This window comes from Nycticebus coucang, chromosome 11 (assembly GCF_027406575.1).
Source record: "Nycticebus coucang isolate mNycCou1 chromosome 11, mNycCou1.pri, whole genome shotgun sequence".
Taxonomy (NCBI): Eukaryota; Metazoa; Chordata; class Mammalia; order Primates; family Lorisidae; genus Nycticebus; species Nycticebus coucang.
This window is the reverse complement of record NC_069790.1, coordinates 15,495,335-15,516,426: the sequence shown is the minus strand read 5'-3', so window position 1 is coordinate 15,516,426 and position 21,092 is coordinate 15,495,335. Positions and strand designations below refer to the sequence as shown.

Sequence of the window (21,092 nt, the reverse complement as noted above, 5' to 3'; positions counted from 1 at the left end):
GTATAGAAATATAATTCATTTTTGGGGGATATAGGTAATATCCTTACACTTTGCTGAATTTTTTATTAATTCTAACAGCTCTTTTTTCTATTTGTGTAATCTTTAGAATTTTCTACATACAAGATCATGCAAAGAAAAGAAATAACCAAAATTATATCAGGATTAAATAAAACTGAGAATATAAGAACCATTTGGAAGATCAGCAAAACAAAAGTTTGCTTCTTTGTTTTTTTTTTTTTATTAAATCATAACTGTATACATTGATATGATCATGGGGCATCATACAGTCGCTTCATAAACCATTTGACACATTTTTATCACAGTGATTAACATAGCCTTCCCGGCGTTATCTCAGTTACTGTGCCAAAACATTTACATTCTACATTTACCAAGTTTCGCAAATACCCCTGTAAGATGCACCACAGGTGTGATCCCACCGATCCCCCTCCCTCTACCCACCCCCTCCCCCTTTCCCATTTCCCCCTATTGTTAAGTTGTAGCTGGGTTATAGCTTTCATGTGAGAGTCCCAAATTAGTTTCATAGTATGGCTGTGTACATTGGGTACTTTTTCTTCCATTCTTGGGATACTTTACTAAGAAGAATATGTTCCAGCTCCATCCATGTAAACATGAAAGAGGTAAAGTCTCCATCTTTCTTTAAGGCTGCATAGTATTCCATGGTATACATATACCACAATTTATTAATCCATTCATGGATCGATGGGCACTTGGGCTTTTTCCATGACTTAGCTATTATGAATTGGGCTGCAATAAACATTCTGGTACAAATATCTTTGTTATGTTGTGATTTTTGGTCTTCTGGGTATATGCCCAGCAGAGGAATTACAGGATTGAATGGCAGATCTATTTTTAGATCTCTGAGTGTTCTCCATATATCTTTCCAAAAGGAATGTATTAATTTGCATTCCCACCAGCAGTGCAGAAGTGTTCCCTTTTCTCCGCATCCACGCCAACATCTCTGGTCTTGAGATTTTGTGATATAGGCTAGTCTCATTGGAGTTAGATGATATCTCAAAGTAGTTTTGATTTGCATTTCTCTGATGATTAAAGATGATCAGCATTTTTTCATATGTCTGAAGGCCTTGCGCCTGTCTTCTTCAGAGAAGTTTCTGTTCAAATCCCTTGCCCAGCCTGCGATGGGATCCCTTGTTTTTTTCTTGCTGATGCGTTTGAGTTCTCTGTGGATTCTGGTTATTAAACCTTTGTCAGAGATATACCCTGCAAATATCTTCTCCCATTCTGAGGGCTGTCTGCTTGCTCTGCTTACTGTGTTCTTAGCTGTGCAGAAGCTTTTTAGTTTGATCAAGTCCCAGTAGTGTATTTTTGAAGCTGCTTCAATTGCCTGGGGGGTTCTCCTCATGAAATACTCACCCAGACCAATTTCTTCAAGGGTTTTCCCTGCATTCTCCTCTAGTATTTTTATAGTTTCATGTCTTAAGTTTAAATCTTTAATCCAATGAGAGTCTATCTTCGTTAATGGTGAAAGGTGTGGGTCCAATTTCAGTCTTCTGCAGGTTGCCAGCCAGTTCACCCAGCACCATTTGTTAAATAGGGAATCTTTTCCCCACTGAATGTTTTTAATTGGCTTGTCAAAAATCAAATAGCGGTAAGTAGCTGGATTCATCTCTTGGTTCTCTATTCTGTTCCAGATATCTACTTCTCTGTTTTTGTGCCAATACCATGCTGTTTTGATCACTATCGATTTGTAGTAAAGTCTGAGGTCTGGTAGTGTGATTCCTCCTGTTTTGTTTTTATTTCTGAGTAATGTCTTGGCTATTCGAGGTTTTTTCTGATTCCATATAAAACGAAGTAATGTTTTTTCAAGATCTTTAAAATATGACAGTGGAGCTTTAATAGGGAGTGCGTTGAAATTATATATTGCTTTGGGTAGTATGGACATTTTGATAATGTTGATTCTTCCCAGCCATGAGCATGGTATGTTTTTCCATTTGTTAACATTTTCTGCTATTTCTTTTCTGAGAGTTTCATAGTTCTCTTTATAGAGATCTTTCACGTCTTTTGTTAGGTAAATTCCCAAATATTTCATCTTCTTTGGCACTACTGTGAATGGGATAGAGTCCTTTACTGCTTTTTCAATTTGACTGTTGTTGGTGTATATAAAGGCTACCGATTTATGAATGTTGATTTTGTAACCTGAGACGCTGCTGTATTCCTTGATCACTTCTAGGAGTTTTGTAGTAGAGTCCCTAGTGTTTTCCAGATACACAATCATATCATCTGCGAAGAGCGAGAGTTTGATCTCTTCTGACCCTATATGGATACCCATGATCGCCTTTTCTTCCCTAATTGCGGTGGCTAAAACTTCCATTACAATGTTGAAAAGCAATGGAGACAATGGGCAGCCTCGTCTGGTTCCTGATCTGAGTGGAAATGATTCCAATTTAACTCCATTCAATATGATATTGGCTGTGGGTTTGCTGTAGATAGCCTCTATCAGTTTAAGAAAAGTCCCTTCTAGACCAATTTTCTTGAGTGTTCTGATCATGAAGGGATGCTGGATATTATCAAAAGCTTTTTCTACATCAATTGAGAGAATCATATGGTCTTTGAAAGGTTAATGAAATTGACGAACCTCTGAGCACATTAACTAGAAACAGAAAAGTAAGATGTCTTATAACCTCAATCAGAAATGAAAAAGGGGCAATAACAACAGATACCACAGAGATACAAAAGATCATCACTGATTACTATAGAAAACTCTATGCCCAGACATTTGAAACTGTGGAGGAAATGGACTAATACCTGGAATCATGCCATCTCTTAAACTCAACCAGAGAACAAATTAGAAAGTTTGAACAGACCAATATCAAGCTCCTAAACAGCAACAACAATAAAAAAATCTTCTAAAAGAACAAAGACCTAGGCAATACAGTTTTACACCAGAATTCTACCAAACCTTTAAAGAGGAGCTCATACCTATATTGCCGAATATTTTTCTATGTTTCTATTCCAAAACATAGAAAAGCAAGGAACCCTCCCCAACGTGTTCTATGAAGCAAATATCACCATAATACCAAAACCAGGAAAAGAACCAACAAAGAGGAAAAACTACAGACCAATACCATCAATGGGCATAGCTACAAAAATATTCAATAAAATCCTAGCAAACACAAAAAAATACACCTTAAAAAATTATACATCATGATTAGGTGGGCTTTATCCCAAGGGATGCAGGTTTGGTTCAACATATGTAAATTCATAAATGTAATTTACCACATAAATAAAATAAAAAATAAAGACCATACAATTCTCTCAGTTGATGTAGAAAAGGCATTTGACAAAATCTAGTATCCTTTTCTGATAAGAACACTTAAAAAAGGCATAAGTAGGACATTTCTTAAACTAATAGAGGCTATCTACAACAAACCTGCAGCCAATATTATATTGAATGGAATAAAATGGAAATTATTTTCACTTACAACTGGAACCACATAAGAATGTTCCCTATTGCCGCTGCTACTAACTTAGTCCTGGAAATTCTACCCAATGCAATCAGGCAAGAAAAGAATATTAAGGGTATTCAGATAGGGACAGAGGAGGTCAAACTCTTGCTCATTGCTATTATATAATCTTACATTTAGAAAAACTCTAGGGATTCAGCCATAAGCCTCTTGAAAGTGATTAAGGAATGCAATAATAACTCAGGATAAAAATCAATGTGCACAAATCAATAGCCTTCCTATATGCCAATAAGAGTCAAGCTGAGAATCAAATCACAGACATAATACCTATTATAGTATCCTCAAAGAAAATTTAATATCTGGGAATATACATTAAAAAAAAGATGTGAAGGATCTTTGCAGAGAGAACTATGAAACTCCAAGAGGAGAAATACCATATGGCTCATGCCTGTAATCCTAGGACTCTGGGAGGCCAAGGCAGGTGCTCAGGAATTTGAGACCAGCCTGAGCAAGAATGAGACTCACTCTCTACTAAAAATAGAAAAAATTTCTCAGTGTGTGGTGAACCCCTGTAGTCCCAGCTACTTGGGAGGCTGAGGCAAAAGGATCACTTGTGCCTAAGAGTTTGAGGTTGTTGTGAGCTATGACACCATGGCACTCTACTGAGGATGACAAAGTGAAATTCTGTCTCAAAAATAAATAAATAAAAATAAATAGCTGAAGACATTAACAAATGGAAGAACATTCCATGCTCATGGCTGGGAAGAATTAACATTGTTAAAATGTCTATACTACCTGAAACAATCTACAGATTTCATGTAATCCCTATCAAAGGACCAACATTGCACTTTGAAGAATTTGACAAAATTGTACTTCATTTCATATGGAACCAGAAAAAAAACAGACTAGCCAATGCAGTTTCTAAGAAACAAAAATAAATCTGGAGGCATCACATTATCAGAACCTAGGTTATACAACAAGACTACAATGATCAAAACAGCATGATAATGGCACAAAAATAGAGATATAGATCTTTGGAACAGAATAGAGAACTTAGATATGGAAACAGCCATGTATCGCTATCTGATCTTCAATAAACCAAACAAAAATCATACACTGTAGAAAAGAATCCCTATTTAAAAATGGTGCTGGGAGAACTGGTCAGCCACATATAGAAGAATGAATCTGGACCTGCACCTTTCACCACTCACAAAAATTGACTCACTGGATAAAAGATTAATATTTAAGACATGAAACAATAAAAATTTTAGAAGAAAGTGTGGGAATAACTCCTGACAAATTTGTCCTGGGAAAAGATTTTATTAAGAAGACCTCTGAGCAGTTGCAGCAACACCAAAAGTAAATAAATGGAACATGATCTAACTAAAAAGCTTCTGCAGGGCTAAAGAGAAAACAACTGAAGGAAACAGACAACCTTCAGAATGGAGAAGATATTTGCATGTTACAAATCTGACAAAGGGCTGATAACTAGAATCTACAGAGAATTCAAACTAATCAAGAAAAGAGCATACCATCTCGTGTTTAAGTGGGCAAGACACATGAATAGTACCTTCTCTGAAGAAAACAGAGGAATAGCCAATAAATACATGAAAAAAAAATGCTCAGTGTTCCTAATCATCAGAGAAATGCATATCAAAACCACCCTGAGATATCACCTAATCCTGTAAGAATAGCCCACATCACAAAGTCCCAAAGCTGCAGGTGCTGGTGTGGATGTGTAGAGAAGGGAACACTTTTAGACTGCTGATGGGACTGCAAATTAATTCAGCCTCTACAGAAAGAGGAATGGAGAATCTTCAAAGAGCTAAAAGTAGACCTTCCATTTGGTCCTATAATTCCATTTATTTCTTCTCGGTAGGTATCTTCCCAGAAGAAATAAGATCATTTTTACATAAGGACATTTGCACTAGAATGTTCATTCCAGCTCAATTCAGTCACTGACATGTGGAATTAACCCAAGGGCCCATCCACTCATGAATAGATTAATAAACTGTGGTATATGTATATCATGACATACTATTCAGCCATAAAAAGATGGAGATATTTTGCATCTATTTGCATCTTAATACAAAACAATTCACATAACCAAAATATTTATACCCCCTCAAAATTCTGAAATTAAAAAATATATATTTTTAGTACATTCAGCGACTCTGTGTCTTATATTTGGGGAGTTTAATACACTGACATTTAAAGTAATTACTGTTATCAAAGGACCTGTTGCTATTCGTTAATTCTTTTCTTTTTTTTTTTAAATATATCTTTTATTTATTTATTTATTTATTTATTTTTGGGAGAGTTTTACTATGTTGTCCTCAGTAGAGTACGGTGGTGTCACAGCTCACAGCAACCTCAAACTCTTGGGCTTAAGCAATTCTCTTGCCTCAGCCTGCCAAGTATCTGGGACTACAGGTGCCCACCACAACATCTGGCTATTTGTTGTTGTTGTTGTTGTCATTGTTTTCTCAGGCCCAGGCCAGGTTTAAACCTGCCAACCCCGGTGTATGTGGCCACTCCCTAGATGCTGAGTTAGGGGTGCTGAGCTTGTTAATTATTTTCTGTCGTGTAGCTGTCCACCTTCTTTTCCTCTGTTATCTTCCTTTGTGTTTCATTGGTTCCTAGTGACATGTTTGCTCCCTCCCTCTCCTTCCCCCTCCCATCTCCCCACTTCTTTCCCTCCCCCTTCTCCTCCTCTCCCTCTCTTATTCCTTTTCCCTCTTCCTCTCCTCTCCTTTCTCTCTCTTTGAGAATACCCATATTCTATGGGTATTTTCTTTGTTATTAACATAGGGCTTAAATAAAATATCTCAAAACCATCTATTTTAAGCTGATAACTACTTACCTTTAATTGCATACAAAAACTCTTCTGCTCCCCCTCACTTGGTATTATTGATGTCACAAATTACATATGTTTTACATCATATATCCATTAACCTGTTTTTATGTTTTACGTTGTGTGTCCATTAACCTATTTTTCTAGTTGCGTAACTTTTTTATAGTTTTGCCTTTTAACTTCTATATATGAATTGATAGTGTTTATATATTACCATTACAGTATTGCAGTATTCTGTATTTGCCTATATGTTTAATTTTATCAGTGAGCTTTATACTTTCTTATGCTTTCTGCAGCAGCATATGTGTGTCCTTAAATCGAAAGGGAAAGATCCTTTGAATTCACCTGTGGAGAACTCCCTTTAAGGTAGTTTTTAAAGGGAGACCTCTCATAAGGCACTAATGGTGAAGAACTCTGAGCTTTCGTTTATCTGCGATAGTTCTTATTTCCCCTCATATTGTTCTTTTTTAAATACATTTTTAAATTGTGTATATTTGAGATATACAACAGGATGTTATGGGATACATATAGAAAGTAAAATGGTTACTATAGTGAATTAAATTTACATATCTGTCATCTCACATAATTATCCATTTTTTGTTGCTGTTACAAGAGCAGCTAAAATCTACTCCTGTACCATGAGTCTCATATACAGTAGAATTTTAGTAGCTATAGTCGGTATGTTGTAATTAGATCTTCAGACTTGTTTATCCTACTTATCTGCCACTTTGTATCTTCTGAATCTCTCCATTTCCTTCCCTGCCTCCCCATCCTTCATAACCATTGTTTTGTTCTCTGTCTTTGAATATTTGAATTTTTTAACAAATTCTACATATGAATGAAATAATGCAATATTTTGCTTTCTGTGTGTGCCTTATTTCACTTAACATAATGTCCTCGATGGTCATCCATGTTGTGGCAAATGGCAAAATGTACTTTTTTTTATGGCTGAACAATATTGCATTGTATGTATGAACCACAGTTTCATTATCTGTTCATTGAGAGACATCTAGGTTGTTTCTGTATCTTGGCTATTGTGAATAATTCTACAATGAACATAGGAGAACAAATATTTTTATGAGGTGATGATTTCAATTCCTTTGGGTATATGTCCAGAAGAGGAATTGCTGGGTCATACTCTAGTTTCTAAAGAAATCCACACTGTTTTTCGTAATGGCTATAGCAATCCCCAGTTCTACTAATGGTGAACAAGAATTCTCTTTTCTTCACAACTTTGTCAATAATTTGCTATCTTTTAACATCTTGAAAATGGCTATCCTAATGGGTGTGAGGTGGTGTATCAGAGTGGTTTTGATTGGTATTTTCCTGATGATTAGTGGTTTTAAGCACTTCTTCATATACCTATTGGCTATTTTTTTAGAAATGTCTTTTCAGATCAGTGTAACCTGGCTTATTGTACCCTCAATGAATCCCCAACAATAAAAAAAAAAAAGTTTAAAAAAAAAAAAAGAAATGTCTTTTCAGATCTTTTGTCATTTTTAAAACAGGTTAAATGTTTTTCCACTATTGAGTTGTATGAATTCTTTATAAATTTTGCATATTAACTCCTTATCAGACTTTATTGATCTCTAAGCTGCTATTTCATTTTGTTATTTCCTTTGCTATGCAGAAGATTTCTAGTTTGATGCGTTCCCATTTATATATTTCTGCTTTTGCAGCCTGAGGTTTTTGGTGTAATATCCAAAAAAATTATTTCATTATTATTGTTGTCATTTTCATCCCCAGCAACTTCAATATGTTATCCCATTTCTTTCTGATCTGTTTCTGCTGGAACAAAAACCCCACTGATAATCTCATGGAGACCCCTTATACATGATGAGCCACTTTTGTCTTGCTGCTTTCAAAATTCTTCCTTTGGCTTTTGACAATTTGACTATAATATATATCACTCTGGACTTTGTGTTTATTATAGTTGATTGCTTTTGGGCATCTTAAATATGGACGTCATTTTCCTTCTTGGATTTGGGAAGTTTTAGCCAAACATGTCTTCAACTAACGTGTCTGCTCTTTCTTTCTCTATTTTTTGTGAACTTCTATAATTTGTATATTGGTCCAGCTGGTGGTGTTCTACATAACTTTAGCTTTTCCTTTCCTTCTTTCATTCTTTTTTTCTTTTTGCTACTATGACTTGATAATTTCCATTGAATGGACTTTGAGTTTGTCAATTGCTTCTGCTTGCTCAAGTCTGCTATTGAACCTCTTTAGTTAATTTTTCAATTCCTTTGGTGTTCTTCAGCTCCCAAATTCCTGTTTGGTTCTTTTCTGTTTGTTTTTTTGTCTCTTTGTCGATATTCTTATTTTGTTTATACATCATTTTTCTGGGGTCATTGAGAAGTATTGTAATGATTATTTTAAAATCTTTGTAAAGTTATTAGTATACCTCTGTTTCTTTAGGGTTGTTTTATGAAATTTATTTTGGTCCTCTGATTATCCCTGTTTTTTTTTTTTTGTTTTTTTTTTTTTGTTGTTGTTGCAGTTTGGCCAGGGCTGGGCTTGAACCTGCCACCCTTGGCATATGGGACCGGTGCCCTACTCACTGAGCCACAGGCGCTGCCTAATTATCCCTGTTTTCTTGTTTTTGTTTGTTGTTGATTTGCCTTATAACTTCATTTTGAGATCTGCATGTTTGAATAAAAAGCTACCTCTTTCAGTCTTCATAGACTGTGTACAGAGGAAGACCTATAGTTCAGATTCATGAGAATCAGGATGCCATTAGGAATGAAGCAATTATTAATAAATATTTCTGTTCCTTTTGTGTACTATGGTCTTTTATCTCAGTTTTAGTCGTTCTTACTTACTTACGCCTAATATGGACATCCCAGCATCACCTCCACATGAACTTTTGATTCTTCAAACTAACGCAATTCATCCATGCCCAGTAAGTCTTTTGGCTAGCATGGGAATGATATCCACATTATTTTATTAAACCAGTGATGAAGAATGTTTAGTTGAATAATATATAGAGTAATTAAAGTATGCTCAACTCCCTGGTCATTTGCCTTCTGATTATTAGTTTTCTAGGGACAGGATTCATTAGTTGTATAGACTTCTGGTTTGTAAATAGTTATTTCTTACTCTACAGTACCAGTTCATCCTTCTAGTATGCATGTCAGTCTCACATGCATGTAGATGGCTTGAGTAGACTTCCAGGTCTGATCACCCGGGGCAAGGAGTGAGTCTTACAGAAAACACGTCCTGACCCTGGAATAGGGCAGTTTCATCAAGGTTCTTCCAGATGCTTGTAGCTTGCTACCTGTTCCATCACTTTTTATTCAGTTGGAAATGTCTATAAATTTCTCAGAGAGACCTTTCCTCTAAACTTTTTATGAATGTGGAGTCAACCTGTTGTTCCATGAGGACTACATTTCACCTGCTCCTGTAGGTCAGCAGGGTCCTCCCATGGGCACTCATTCTCCACTTAACAAGCTGAGTAGTCTTTCATACTTTCCATGGTTTACCAAGACCTAAAATGTTTTGAGATCTGTACGCTTTAGATTCTAAGCCTCTGGACAAAAATTCATTTTATATTTAGATGACAAATACATTTTACTTCCAGTGTCAGGTCTAATTTACTTGGTAGTGCTTATATGGAGTGTTTACTGAAAAAGATACCAAGGCTAATGCTTCAAGGCTAAATTTTGGCCATGGTAAGAAGAATGAGAAGTACTAATTGTAGGACTAAAGCTTTCTTCCAACTACAGGACACACCTAGAATTCGTAATAGGCACGTAGTAACCACCTGACTTTATCTTCAGCCTTAAACTTGGGCGATCATCTATGAGGAAGGAAGTTTGTGGAGGGAATCAGTTCTCAGTGTGTTGGCCATTCTTAATTGGTCCTTATTTTTGAGTTCTTGATAGTTTTCCCTCCCCTCTATTTCATGCTTCTGAGTTTTGTCACTCTTTTATACAGTGTCCAATGTTTCTTGGAATTGATTTAACAAAATGTATTATGTTCTTATTGTATACCAGATATCGTCCTAGATGCTGACTGTGACTAGAGTAGGCTAGCATATTGAACTCCAAATTGCTCTTCTCTGCTCTCTGGACACTTGCGCTTTCCAGAGGTCACTCTTCTTGCTTTATACTCCTTTGTTCAAAGGATTGGGCTTCTCTTTTTGCCTATACTCTCTCAATTTCTTACTGAGTTAACTGGTGCCTGTTCCTCCATCCTCTGCCTTGCTGTCACAATGGCTAACAATTTGGAGCTGAACTTACTCTTTTTTCTTTTTTTGAGACAAAGTCTCACTGAGTTGCCCAGACTAGAGTGCAGCAATGTCATCCTAGCTCACTGTGCCCTCAATCTCTTGGTCTTAAGTGATCCTTCTGCCTCAGCCTCCTTGTGCCATAATAACAGCTCAGTTTCAAAAACTTTTTGGGAGGGACAGTGTCTTGCAATGCTGCCCAGGCTGGTGGAGCTAAATTTCTGAGCTTTATCCTCATAGCTATCACCCTGCTGCCTCTGGCTATGTATCCTAGGCCAAATACCTTCTCGGTGAATTTCAGGAAGAATTGTTCTATCAAATTTCTCACCCATTCATTTCCCATACCCTTATACTTCATCTTGCTGACAGCTTTCCTGAACCTTGCTTGTTCCAGTTCTCCATACTTGAGGCTCAACCTCTGTGTCCCTTGGGCTTTTCCTTCAATGCCTTTCTAGGTCTAATGGACAGTTCTCATGTTGAGCCCTCCATTTAGTCTCTGTCTTACTGTGTATGCCCTATGTTTTGTCATTGACAGAACTTGAGATATGATGAAATTAAATATGCTTGGGAAACCTTACTGGCAATCCAATCTTATAACCCACTTTAGAATATTCTTATTATAACTATAGTTGATATTCTTTTCTGGCTTAATTATTTGCTTGAAGTAGTTAAATGTGGTAACAGCTTGACTGACGTTCTCATCTATAAATGACTTTAACCAGTTGGAGGTAAATGTAGGCTCATTGTCAGAAATGATATTTTCATGTATGGTATTATAACTGATATGGAATTGTGGTTGTTGTAATGTGTTTGGGTTACAACAAAGAATACTTAAAATATTATATGCATTCAAAGAATTTTTACCTTAGAATGTTCTTAAAAAATTAACATGGACTCCTATCCAGCATTTTTTTCAGTTACTTTCAATTAAATAGTAGAATGCTTTTGGTAAGAAAATAATCTGGCTTAAGAGTCTTTATAGTCCAATTAGTTCAGTATGATCAAAATCAGTTTTTAGCCCATATTTATCAGTAGGAACAGCTCTATGTGCCATTTTACACTGTGTCCATGGTACACTATGACTGCTTTCTGAGTAACAAGGGGCTTTCCTCACAAAGAACTTTCTTTTCAAGAAAAATAATATCCATTCACAATTTGTGAAGACTATACAAAATATGAGGCAGTTGCCTCCTTGTCATTATTTCCAAACTCAGTATCAGAAACTGAGTGATAGAAAACCCTAGATATGTTTGATCTCAAGTAAAATTTAATTGATTTGAAAAATCTCGTGAATATCTCTGAACATTCAAACTTCCTATGGAATTAGCAAATCCTAGCCTGATCCAGAAAGGAAATCAGTATATAACATTGTTTTCAAGGTTACTCTACAATTACTTAATTCAAGGCAAGGGCTTATATTTAGCAATGAGTTCTCAAAATGGCTTATTCCATTTGAAAAATGTACAGACAAAGCCAAATTCATAGTAGGTGAAATTGGAGATTTTTGAGCTCATTTCCCATTTGCTGCATTGTTCTATCCATAGATGACACTGTTCTTCATTTGTAAGCAGTCTGTGCCTCATTGCCATCTGGCTCAGCCCAGCTCCAGCACCATAAGGTGAACTGAACTGTTAGTGGTAGGAAATAGTGCTCTATATTTGTCACGATGTACCAGCACAGACCCAGAAGTCAATAACTGCTTGACATTCCAGAAAACGTTCTCATGGCAGTGAGTTAAACTTCATGGAATGTCTTTTTCCAGTGGATGATGAAGTCATTTAGCAAGGGTTACCTTTTGTGGAAGAAAATCTTGTTAAAAAGGAAGTAGCCTCAGGAAGGCTTGAAGTTCTGCTCTTGTTTTCAATGTAGACATACTACCTATTGTACAAATTTTATTTAGGCTGGGGAAACACTAGATGTATTGAAATGATTGCCTACGAAGATAACACAAGAAGTTCCAATCATATGTTTTTTCCTTTTTCTACTTGTTTATATGGTATATTGAGTTGATATGGAACATCTAAAAGTCCTTATGTGTTTTCATTTTAATAATTAAGCCATCATCAGGCCAGGCCTGAAGCTCACAAAGCGATATCTCTGGGCAGGGCTAGAAACTTCCAAGAGCCATGGCAATTCTAGAATATCTCTGCCTTTACATCTGCTCAGTATTCTCTGCTCTTGTATCTTATAGCTCCACCCTATAGCCTCTCAGGTGTCATCAAATATTGAGTGTGAAACTGCTCTAAGTAGAGAAACTGAGCACTGAGATTCCATGCCTTTTTGGTTCATATATTCTATTTGTTTAGGAAGCTCTTCAGTTTCATTAAGCTCTAATCTCTTGGTCCATTTATATTTTTTATTTCCAATCCTAGTCTCTAGTCAGTTCTGTGCATTGCAGCTAGGAAAAATCTTCTAAAGGAAACAATATTATTCAAGTCCTTTTGGTGACGTCCCATTAATTTTGTGATAAATAACGTATTTTGATGGCTTGACTTTGGCTCCATGTCTGCCTTTGCAGTGTCAGCTCTGCTACTTTTACTCTTTTCCTTTTATGGTTGTTGCTTCTTTATACCACAGGTCTTTTGCACATACAGTTCTCTTTGCCAACACGGACCTCGTCTTTCCAGCCCTTTACCTAGTTAATGCCTATAAATTCTTAGATCTCGGTTCAGAGATCACTTTTCTAGGGAATGTTTCCTAGCCTCAAAGCCCTCAATCAAAATAAGATTAAATCCACCTGTTATAACATCTCATTGCATCCTATACTTTTCCTTTCCAGTACCTTCCCCTGCTTGTAATTATTTGTTGAATGTCTGATTAAATTAATGTCTGATTACTTTGTTAGAATGTAAGGGATCATGATTATTTAGCATTTTTTACTTGTCCCTAGAGGGTGGCACATAGTAAGTTATGTCAATAAATATTTGCCAAATACATAAATAAATATATGTTTATGAACGTAGTGATTGTAATGATTCTAAAAGGAAGCACTGTATAAAAATTAAGGGTCTGAAATAGATAACTTGCCCAGTATCACTTAGATTAAGTAAATGACAGACATATGATTCATTTTGCTATTATATTCTGCATGTCTTATTAGGGCAAAGATAGCTTTTAAAGAATCTTAATTAGATTAGACAACATTTTAAAAGTTTCAGAATGAAATTAATAATTTTTTATTTGCGATATAAACTGTACAGTATAGGGCGTGATTTGAAAAGAAACAAAGCAAAAACACCCTTCAGTTTAAATGAACTGAGAATGTTTAAAAAAATTTTGAAATAGATATTTTGGGTCATTAAAAACAATGATACTCAAAAATGTTTGTGATAGGATGTTAAATGAAAAAATAAGTAGACTAGAAATTTATGTACAGTAAGATATTAATTATGTAAAGATGAATAGAAAGAAACTAGAAAGAAATATCCCAGCTTATTACCAAGTATTTCTTTAGGGGGATGGCAGCATGCATATCAATAATTTATTCCTCCTTATGTTTTCATATACTCGCCCAATTTTCTGTAGTAATAGGATATTATTTTTTTAAAAGTTTGCATTTAAAATATATTTACCCTAAAAAGCTTCTGTACAGCTAAGGAGACAATAACCAAAGCAAAGAGACAACCTACACAATGGGAAAGGATATTTGCATATTTTCAATCAGACAAAAGCTTGATAACTAGGATCTATAGAGAACTCAAATTAATCCACATGAAAAAAGCCAACAATCCCATATATCAATGGGCAAGAGACATGAATAGAACCTTCTCTAAAGATGACAGAGGAATGGCTAACAAACACATGAAAAAATGTTCATCATCTCTATATATTAGAGAAATGCAAATCAAAACAACCCTGAGATATCATCTAACCCCAGTGAGAATGGCCCACATCACAAAATCTCAAAACTGCAGATGCTGGCGTGGATGTGGAGAGAAGGGAACACTTTTACACTGCTGGTGGGACTGCAAACTAGTACAACATTTTTGGAAGGATGTATGGAGAAACCTCAAAGCACTCAAGCTAGACCTCCCATTTGATCCTGCAATCCCATTACTGGGCATCTACCCAGAAGGAAAAAAATCCTTTTATCATAAGGACACTTGTACTAGACTGTTTATTGCAGCTCAATTTACAATCGCCAAAATGTGGAAGCAGCCTAAATACCCACCAACCCAGGAATGGATTAACAAGCTGTGGTATATGTATACCATGGAATACTATTCAGCTATTAAAAAAAATGGAGACTTTACATCCTTCGTATTAACCTGGATGGAAGTGGAAGACATTATTCTTAGTAAAGTATCACAAGAATGGAAAAGCATGAATCCTATGTACTCAATTTTGATATGAGGACAATTAAAGACAATTAAGGTTATGGGGGGGGAGGAAAAGCAGAAAGAGGGATGGGGGGGTGGGGCCTTGGTGTGTGTCACACTTTATGGGGGCAAGACATGATTGCAAGAGGGACTTTACCTAACAATTGCAATCAGTGTAACCTGGCTTATTGTAATTGTACCCTCAATGAATCCCCAACAATAAAATAAATAAATAAATAAATAAATAAAATAAAATAAAATAAAATATTTTTACCTACATTGGTGGTTGCAACAAAAAGAGGCATAAATTTGGTAGCAAAAAATTATTTTTATTAAATAACACTATAGCAATAATAATAAGGAACAAATAATTGTTACAAAACTCATAATCTTACTTCAATCCTTATAAAATCTATTTGGTGATCTTTAGTTTTATTTTATTCTGGTGTTTCAGCTGCTACTAAGTTTTCACTTTCCAGTTCCCATTCACTAGTTATCTCTGCTTAAAATTTTAAAAGTTTTATTTTGATGAAGTTGTATTTCATTATATGGTACAGACTGAAGGAAGAAACAGGCAATTCTTTACTTATTGAAAGGTAATTAATACCCTCCCCAAACATAAAGTTACTGAACATGTCACTGATTCAAAATTTTGAAAACCTTTTCTCACATTATACTTGGCAGCATGCATTGTTACATCACACTTATTTATCTGCTCATCCTTCCCCACAGAAAAGGAAGCAAACAACCCATGTAAATTCATAGTTATTAATGGTTTGTTGAGAGACCTCATGTCAAGATCTTTTGCACCTCACTCACAGTTCTGTTGTAGATTTCCTTTCTGTATCTTGAGAAACACAAGTGCCTTATCTCTGACAATTAACTTTGCTTTTTTGTTATTGTGGTCAAAGGAAGATATTTAAAATTTTTAAATAGATGTTTAAAATGCTTAAGACATCATGTGGCATCTTCTTAATAGCATTCCTTACCAAATAAAGCAACAATTTAAATAGAATAAAACCTTGTTACAGTGTTTTACTTGGAATCCATTTTAGCTACAATTCTATTATCTGGAAGTAATTGATTAAGTAACATTTATCAACTATTTCAACTATTTATTAATTACCTAACATTCTTCACTTAATCATGTTAAGCCTAGTAGGAAGACTAAGAGAAAAAAGGTACAATCTATCAGCTCCAGTCTACCAGCATGGGTACAACAGAACATTCTGTGATGGTGGACATGTTCTGTATCTGTGCTGTCTAATGCAGTAGCCACCAGCTGCATGTGGTTTTTGAATGTTTGACATGTAGCTAGTGTGGATCTCAGTTAATTAAATTTTTAAAAATAACAGCTTCATTAAGGTATAATTCATATACCATGTAATTCATCCATTTCAAGTTTATAATTCAGTGACTTTTTAGGGCATTCAGAGTTGTACAGCCATCACCACAATCAATTTTAGAACATTTTCATTACCTTAACAAGAAACCCAGTACTTATTAGCTGTCACTCCCCTTTCCCAATTTCTCTAGCTTTAGGCATCCACAAATCTTTTTTCTGTCTCTGTGGAGTTGCCTATTTTAGATATTTTATATAAATGGAATCAGAGTAAGTGGTTGTTTGTTACTGGCTAATTTAATTTAATTTTATTTAAATGCAATGACTGCATGTGGCCAGTGGCTATTGTAAGAAGCAAGTGAAGTGCAAGACCAAAGACAGATGCTTAAGGAATACTGAAAGCTGGAGAGAAAAATTCTGCAAAAGGGGTCTGGGGAAAAGAGGTCAGAGAGATAGATGAACCTGGGCAGAGGCTAGAGATGACAAGTTCCGGAAGAGGGGATGTTTAACAGTCTTCAAACAACACTGATGAGTCAAATAAAATATAGTTTCAGTATAACAACAGGAAAAGAATTCTGATAACAAAAGACACTGAAATTAGTATTGGTGCGGAACCAGTACTTTTATGTCATTTAGAAATGGAAGGAAGAAAGAAAAATTCAAGATACCTCAAGACAGGTGTCAGGATTGATGGGAATTTATTTTATTGCTGTTAAAAGTATTTTCAGTGTAGGGATGAGTATATATGTAGGCAGAAGAGAAAGATTCTGTAGCTGTGAAAGAATTAAAATGATTGAGCAGGGGTCTGGAGGATGTGAGCGAATGTGATACCGAAGTCATGAGCATAGGAGTGAGACCTGTCAGGGAAGATAGACGTTGTCTTTCTCAGAGGTAAGAGAAAGTAAACATAAAAAGCAATTTTACATAGAAGGAAAAGAAATTCAAATAGCTCATTTACTTTTGGAAAATAAGAACCAGGCCTTCTGAAAGCAAGTTTGGTCCCTCCAACTGCGCTGTGATGATCATCTGTGGAGAAGGGAGTGCTGAAAATTTCTCCAGATGGGATAGAGTTCTGGGTGGTGAAAATGTCAATCACTTACAGGTCCCTTGCTGTCCAGATGAACCTTAAAAAGGAATAAACATTTTCAGGTACATAAAGGCGCATGAGGTCTAGAGAGATCCTGATGTGTTAATTTTTGCTACTAAAAAGTACCCAAAGTTTATATTTGATATCTTCCAAGAAGAAATAATGCTCTCTCAAATCATTATCCTTTCTTTCCTTTCTTCCTTCCCTTTCCCTTCCTCTTTCCTTGTCTCCTTTCCTCCTCCTTTCATTCTTTCCTTTTGTCATCTATTCTTTTTACACTTTGTAGAAGACAGTGCTTTTTGCCCTTCAATGTTATTTGCCCTACAAGAAAAAATGAGAACAAATAAACGGTAAAACTTTGAAAAATTCAACATTAATCCAATATCAGATTCCATGTTATGAGTTATAAACACACTCTAATATTTGTTTTACTTTTCTGATTCACTCTTTTTAAATTCAATGTTGTAACAGTTGGTGGAAGAGCTGGGAAGTACTTTGGAACTCCTAACCGAAAACACCTATCCAAATATGAGAGGAAAAAAATACCAATATATTGATATTGAATTAATTATTAACATTGCTCTATTGAGAATAAGATTTTTTAGAGATTTTTATATATTAAAGCCAACTTTTATGGTCTTGTCAACATATAAACATATATTTGTGTATTTATTTGTTCATTCATTTATTTTTTTTTTAGGCCTTTAAAACCAAGGATGGCTACCTTGTGGTTGGAGCAGGAAATAACCAACAATTTTCTACTGTGTGCAAGGTAATCTGTCATTTTTAGGATAGACAGGTAATATATGCAACAATTCACTTATATGAAGCCAGAGAAAGTTTACTTTTGCCTAGAACACCTAATAGTATACCATTTTTATACTTAAAGATAGTAAGAGCAGTGTCTGAATTAGCACTTTGTATTCTTATCATTGTAGTATTTCACTATATTTTGAAATGAAGAATTATAGTAGCTTAAATATTCTAAAATTTCATCTATCTACCAGTCTAAATAAAAAGGGAAAAAAAAAGAGATTTTTAACATTGAGATGTCTCTTTCCCCTTCCCTTTCCCTGCATCCCTTTCTTCATTCCTTCTTTCAGTTTAATTAGGCCCAGATATAGTTAAGATTCTCCCAAGTTTATTTTATTTACTATTACAAATTTAAAACTTTTTTTCAATGTAGCTTTTGCTTAATGAGTACCTTTCCACAAAATCTGTGTTTTAAGCTTTTGGAAGAAAGTTCATATTAAAAGTGTTGCTCCTAAGAGAAATGGAGAGCAAAAACAGATCATTCTCTCACAGAGCTCTGGGATAATTCAAAGAAGGCTAAAATCTGCCTCATTGGAAATCCTGATAGTGATGAAGTGGCCTTGCAACGCACAGAGGCCCTTCTCCATGAAATTATGAAAGAGAATTTTCCAGACATGCCAAGAGATTCTGAAATTCAGATAACAGACAGTTTCATAACCCCAGCATGACTCAATCCCAATAAGACATCCCCCAGGCATATCATAATTAACTTCACTAAAGTTAATTTGAAGGAGAAAATTCTGAAAGCAGCCAGATGAAAGAAATCCATTACCTACGAAGGTAAGAATATTAGAATGACTGCATATCTCTCTGATGAAACTTTTTAAGCCAGAAGAGGGTGGTCATCGACTTTTAATCTCCTAAAGCAAAATAACTTTCAACCCCAGATCCTGTATCCATCTAACTGAGTTTCATTTATGATGGAGAAATTAAATACTTTAATGACATTCATATGTTGAAGAAATTTGCCATAACCAAACCAGCTCTTCAGGATATTCTCAAACCTGTCATCCGTAATGACCAGCCCAATCCTCAACCACAAAAGTAAACTCACTCAGATACTTTTGATCAAACTCCAACTTCCACACTGGCAAAAGGATTAAAAATGTCCACTGGACTTTCAAAGAACTCAATACCCAAAATTTTACCAGACTTATCAATATTCTCCATTAATGTGAATGGCTTAAACTGTTCTCTAAAGAGGCACAGGTTAGCTGACTGGATACAAAAACTCAGGCCAGATATTTGCTGCATACAAGAGTCACATCTTACCTTAAAAGATAAATATAGACTCAGGGTGAAAGGATGGTTATCCATATTTCAGGCAAATCGTAATCAGAAAAAAGCAGGTGTTGTAATTCTATTTGCAGATACAATAAGCTTTAAACCAACAAAAGAAAGGAAGGATAAGAATGGTCACTTCATATTTGTTAAGGGTAATACCCAATATGATGAGATTTCCATTATTAATATCTATGCACCCAACCAGAATGCACCTTAATTTATAAGAGAAACTCTAACAGACATGAGCAACTTGATTTCCTCCAGCTCCATAATAGTTGGAGATTTCGACACTCCTTTGGCAGTTTTGGATCAATCCTCCAATAAGAAGCTGAGCCTGTGGCTCAAGGAGTAGGGCACTGGTCCCATATGCCGGAGGTGGTGGGTTCAAACCCAGCCCCGGCCAAAAACCACAAAAAAAAAAAAAAAAGAAGCTGAGCAAAGGAATTTTAGATTTAAACTTAACCATCCAACATTTGGATTTAGCAGATATCTACAGAACATTTCATCCCACCAAAACTGAATACACATACTTCTCATCAGCCCATAGAACACATTCCAAAATCGATCACATCTTAGGTCACAAGTCTAACCTCACTAAATTTAAAGGAATAGAAATTATTTCTTGCATCTTCTCGGAACACTATGGAATAAAAGGTGAACTCAGTAACAACAGGAATCTGCATAGTCATACAAAAACATGGAAGTTAAATAACCTTATTCTGAATGATAGCTGGGTCAGAGATGAGATTAAGAAGGAAATTGCCCAATTTTTGGAACAAAACAACAATGAAGACACGAATTATCAAAACCTCTGGGACTCCACAAAGGTAGACCTAAGAGGGAAATTTATAGCACTGCAAGCTTTCCTCAAGAGAACATAAAGAGAGGAAGTTAACAACTTAATGGGACATCTCAAGCAACTGGAAAAGGAAGAACATTCCAACCCCAAACTCAGTAGAAGAAAAGAAATAACCAAAATTAGAGCAGAATTAAATGAAATTGAAAACAAAAGAATTATACAACAGATCAATAAATCAAAAAGTTGGTTTTTGAAAAGGTCAATAAAATAGATAAACCTTTGGCTAACCTAACCAGGAAAAAAAGAGTAAAATCTCTAATCTCATCAATCAGAAACGACAAAGATAAATGACAACAGACTCCTCAGATATTAAAAAAATCCTTAATGAATATTAAAAGAAACAGTATTCTCAGGAATATGAAAATCTGAAGGAAATTGACCAATACTTGGAAGCATGTCACCTTCCAAGACTTAGCCAGAATAAAATGGAAATGTTGAACAGGCCCGTATCAAGTTCTGAAATAGCATCAACCATACAAAATCTCCCTCAAAAGAAAAGCCCAGGACCAGATGGCTTCACGTCAGAATTCTACCAAACCTTTAAAGAGGAATTAGTATCTATATTACTCAACCTGTTCCAAAATGTAGAAAAAGAAGGAAGACTACCCAACACATTCTATCAAGCAAACATCACCCTGCTCCCCAAACCAGGAAAAGACCCAACAAGAAAAGAAAATTGTAGACCAATATCACTAATGAATATAGATGCAGAAATATTCAACAAGATCCTAACAAACAGAATCCAGCAACACATCAAACAAATTATAAATCATGACCAAGTTGGTTTTAACCCGGGGTCTCAAGGCTGGTTCAACATCTGTAAATCTATAAGTATAATCCAGCACATAAACAAATGAAAAAAAAAA

The 21,092-nt window shown here is 35.4% G+C and overlaps 1 protein-coding gene across 4 annotated transcripts in view; it reads left to right on the top strand.

The window, feature by feature from the left end:
• The window catches only part of SUGCT (succinyl-CoA:glutarate-CoA transferase), a 966,251-nt gene that overhangs the window by 424,767 nt on the left and 520,392 nt on the right, over nucleotides 1–21,092 (top strand). For all 4 annotated transcript variants that reach the window (XM_053609716.1, XM_053609717.1, XM_053609720.1 and 1 more), the window contains exon 10: nucleotides 17,971–18,042. In XM_053609716.1, coding sequence (XP_053465691.1) covers nucleotides 17,971–18,042 — 72 coding nt within the window. The remainder of the gene's footprint in view (nucleotides 1–17,970; nucleotides 18,043–21,092) is intronic.